The sequence below is a fragment of the Scylla paramamosain genome, unplaced genomic scaffold (assembly GCF_035594125.1).
Source record: "Scylla paramamosain isolate STU-SP2022 unplaced genomic scaffold, ASM3559412v1 Contig1, whole genome shotgun sequence".
In the NCBI taxonomy this organism is placed as follows: domain Eukaryota; kingdom Metazoa; phylum Arthropoda; class Malacostraca; order Decapoda; family Portunidae; genus Scylla; species Scylla paramamosain.
The window spans coordinates 3,431,706-3,435,000 of NW_026973666.1; the positions used below are offsets into that span (position 1 = coordinate 3,431,706).

At 38.0% G+C, this 3,295-nt stretch overlaps 1 protein-coding gene across 2 annotated transcripts in view; it reads right to left on the bottom strand.

Moving 5' to 3' along the window:
* Window positions 1–471: 471 nt before the first annotated feature.
* The window catches only part of LOC135095665 (transformer-2 protein homolog alpha-like), a 9,595-nt gene continuing 6,771 nt past the window's right edge, over window positions 472–3,295 (bottom strand). The window contains exon 8 of one of the 2 annotated variants that reach the window (XM_063996646.1): window positions 472–1,673. In XM_063996646.1, coding sequence (XP_063852716.1) covers window positions 1,594–1,673 — 80 coding nt within the window. In that variant the 3' untranslated portion in view covers window positions 472–1,593. Of the gene's footprint in view, window positions 1,674–1,695 lie in introns of those variants that run through there. The other variant, XM_063996645.1, reaches the window with a different exon arrangement.

Sequence of the window (3,295 nt, forward strand, 5' to 3'; positions counted from 1 at the left end):
ACTACAACTATAAAAAAAAAACCCTTAAAATCCACGTCATGTCAACTACAGCCTTTGGAAAAAAGTGTTGCAGGATACCGTATTTTTCAAGGCCACAGAGATGACTAGCCGGGTTCTCAAGAGTGTTTCTCCCATTGGTAGTGTAGGAATGTTGTTAATCTGTCACTACAACTATAAAAACACTCTTGGAAATCCGTGTCATGTTAACTACAGCCCTTGGAAAGTAGTGGTGACAGAAACGTTGCAGGATGTGAGAATTAGGAGGGCTCAGGGTGCGGGGGTGCCAGGGAGTGACTGCTGGCCTACCTGTGGAGAGCTTAGGATTATTATTATTATTATTATTATTATTATTATTATTATTATTATTATTATTATTTTTCATATTATAATTTTTTCTCTTTTCTTAGTGGTTGTCAGTAATCATATATTCAGTTGTTAGGGTGAGTTGTGATGTACTAGAAAAGAAATTTAAGTATAATAGTTTTGTTTTGAGTTTGTTTCACCATGATTCACTTCCAAATCCATAATCTTATCTGTAAATCTATATATTCAGGCTTTACCTAATGCATTGTGACTTAGCTGAAAGGAAATGCAAATATAAGTTTTCTCACCATCAATCACTTTCAAATCCAAAAATATTATATACCAAGGTTTTATTTCATGAATTCTGCCACTGAAAACAAACTAATAGAGCAGCCACGTCTTAACTGTGACCATTTAATTAACTTTCATATCCACACCAATGCTTTAAATGGATATCCTTGACTATCATCTTATCTCTTGCCTGTGACAGATAAGACAGACTAAACAGCATTGCATGACTTCCCTCTAAGCTTCAATGGGGGAGGAGAAAAAGTAAAAAAACAGTACCACTTATAACCACCCTGGCAGTGACTAGAGGGCCACTTCAATATTGTGTAAGTCACCGCTCAACTGCTGTTCCCGTTTTCTTTACTTCTGATGTGTTCTGACTCCCCCTTGCTTTTGTTTTGACTTCATGTGGCTTCAAGAAAGTCTGTTCCTTCCTTTTCTTTCTTCCTGTTTTTTTTTTTTTTTTATACCCTCTCTCTCTCTATCTCGCTCTGTTACGCTTGATTTTGTTTTGTTTTGCTTCTCCAGTATTCTCTCTTCCCCTATCTCATTTCTCTTCTTCTATTCTTCCTGCCCCTTCCTTCTGCTTCTCAATTTGTTCTTTCGTGTTTTTTGCTCCCTGTCTCATCTGCTTGTGACATTTCTCCATCTCCCTGTTCTCACTTCCTTCTTCCTTCCTGCCTGTTTCTGTTTTCTTCCTTCGCGCACCGTTTTCTTTCTTCCCGCCTCGTTTGCTTCTATCATTTCTTCCTCCCAAGCTTCAGCCTCTCCCAGCCTCCATTTCTTCTCAATTTTTCCTTTCAAGTTCTTCTGTGTCCCCCTCACCAGCCCTGACAGTGAGGGGGAGGGTACATTAGCCAAGTAGCCTCTTAGTATTCTTCACCATTACTTCCTGCTAACTTTCTCGCCCTTCATTCTTCACCACTCGCTTCTTCTCCTCGTTATTCTCTCCCTTACGCCCCCACAGCGCCAACCAGTGTCTGCGTTTGCGTTTTCTCCCACTCAACCGCCTGTTTGTTCGCTTTTCTCTCTTCGTCTCAGCTTAAGTTTGCGTTCCGACACTGACCTCAACTCCTTCAACCCTTGGAATGACAAAAGAAAGTATAAGATTAAAAGTCTGTTTATTGATGCGCCACACGCCACATGCCAGACTGAGCCTCCCTTGGGCCCTCTATAGGCTCCTCTAGGCTACCCTCGGTCCTGGTGCACTCAACCGGGGCCACACACAAGAAATACCACAAATATACTGCCTTGTCTACCACATGCTAACTGGGCTGTGGTCTTTAAATGTTCTGGTCTCACGTAAACTGCTCGGCTCTTGTGAAATAGGAATTGTGGGAGTTTTAAATGAGTTTACTGTGGTTTTGTAATTTTTTTGACTTGAGAATTGTGTTATGAGTGTTTTCTAAGTATTGTAACTAAAAGAAGGGACTATTCACATCTCTAATGGCACTACGCAAAAAAGGAGGGTTTAAAATGATAGATCTTCCTTCGTCCAGCCTGTGTGATGTAGAGATGTGGCTGGTGAACAAAAATACCTTAGTTTGTGATTAAGAGAGAGAGAGATGTGTGTTTTCTTTCATGTAGATATGAGTTAAACAAAAATACCTTAGTTTTGTGATTAAGGGAGAGAAGTGTTAGCATTTTTGGTGTAGATATCAGTTAAACAAAAATACCTTAGTCTGTAATTAAGAGAGAGGTGTCAGACAGTATTTTTTGTGTGTAGATATGAATTAAGCAAAAATATCTTTGCAGTGAAGGAACCAAGGTACAAGTTAACAAGCCTTCCACAGCACCAATACGTAAAAAAAAGACGACGAAAATTTAGATAAACCACAAATATCGGCCTTTCAAAGCATAGTTCCAGTAAAACCAAAATATTTAAAGGACAGCCCCCACTCATCACTGCCCAAACTCCACCTCTCTCTAAGGACATACAGAGAAATGGGGACACATCTTAGCCCAGTGTAGGGGATCAGGGGAAGTATAGAGGGTTGAAAAGGGGTCAAAGGTTAGCAGGTCCTGGTGGGGAGTAATAGGATAGGGGGGAAAAGGACCAAAGAGGATTGAAAAGGACTGGAGGAAGGTGTTGTGGGTTTGTTGTGGGTGAAAGAAATAAAGAATTGGTGTTTTAAAAAGAATTATTGAAGGTTGTTTGGGTTTTGTTGAGACAGAAAGAATGATATAGGTTTTTGTAAAGGAATGAGAAAACTAATTACGGTTTAGTTAAGACAGAAAGAATGAAAAGCGAGAACAAGAAACTGCAGAACAAGATGAAGAACAAGAACAGGAAGAACAAGAACAAGGAACTACAAAAGAACAAGAATAATGGAGAAACTGTAGAAAAAGAACAAGAACAAGAAAAACAAGGAAGAAACAGAAGAAAAAGGAGAAACACAATGAAATGACTGAAGATGTTGCTAAGAAAGAGAATGAAGAAGAGGAGGAGGAGGCCTGAGCATTCACTAATGAAAACAAACACCCCAAAAAAATAAAATAAATAAATAAATAAATAAAAATAAATAAATAATAACATCAAATAAGGTCCTCAAAAAAAAAAAAAAGACAGAAAAATAAAATAAAAAAATAATGATGATGATGATAATAATAATAGATAAATAATTACAGAATAAGTAACCCAACATCAAATAGCAAAAGTATGCATATATATATATTGACACACAAAATATATCACAAATATATA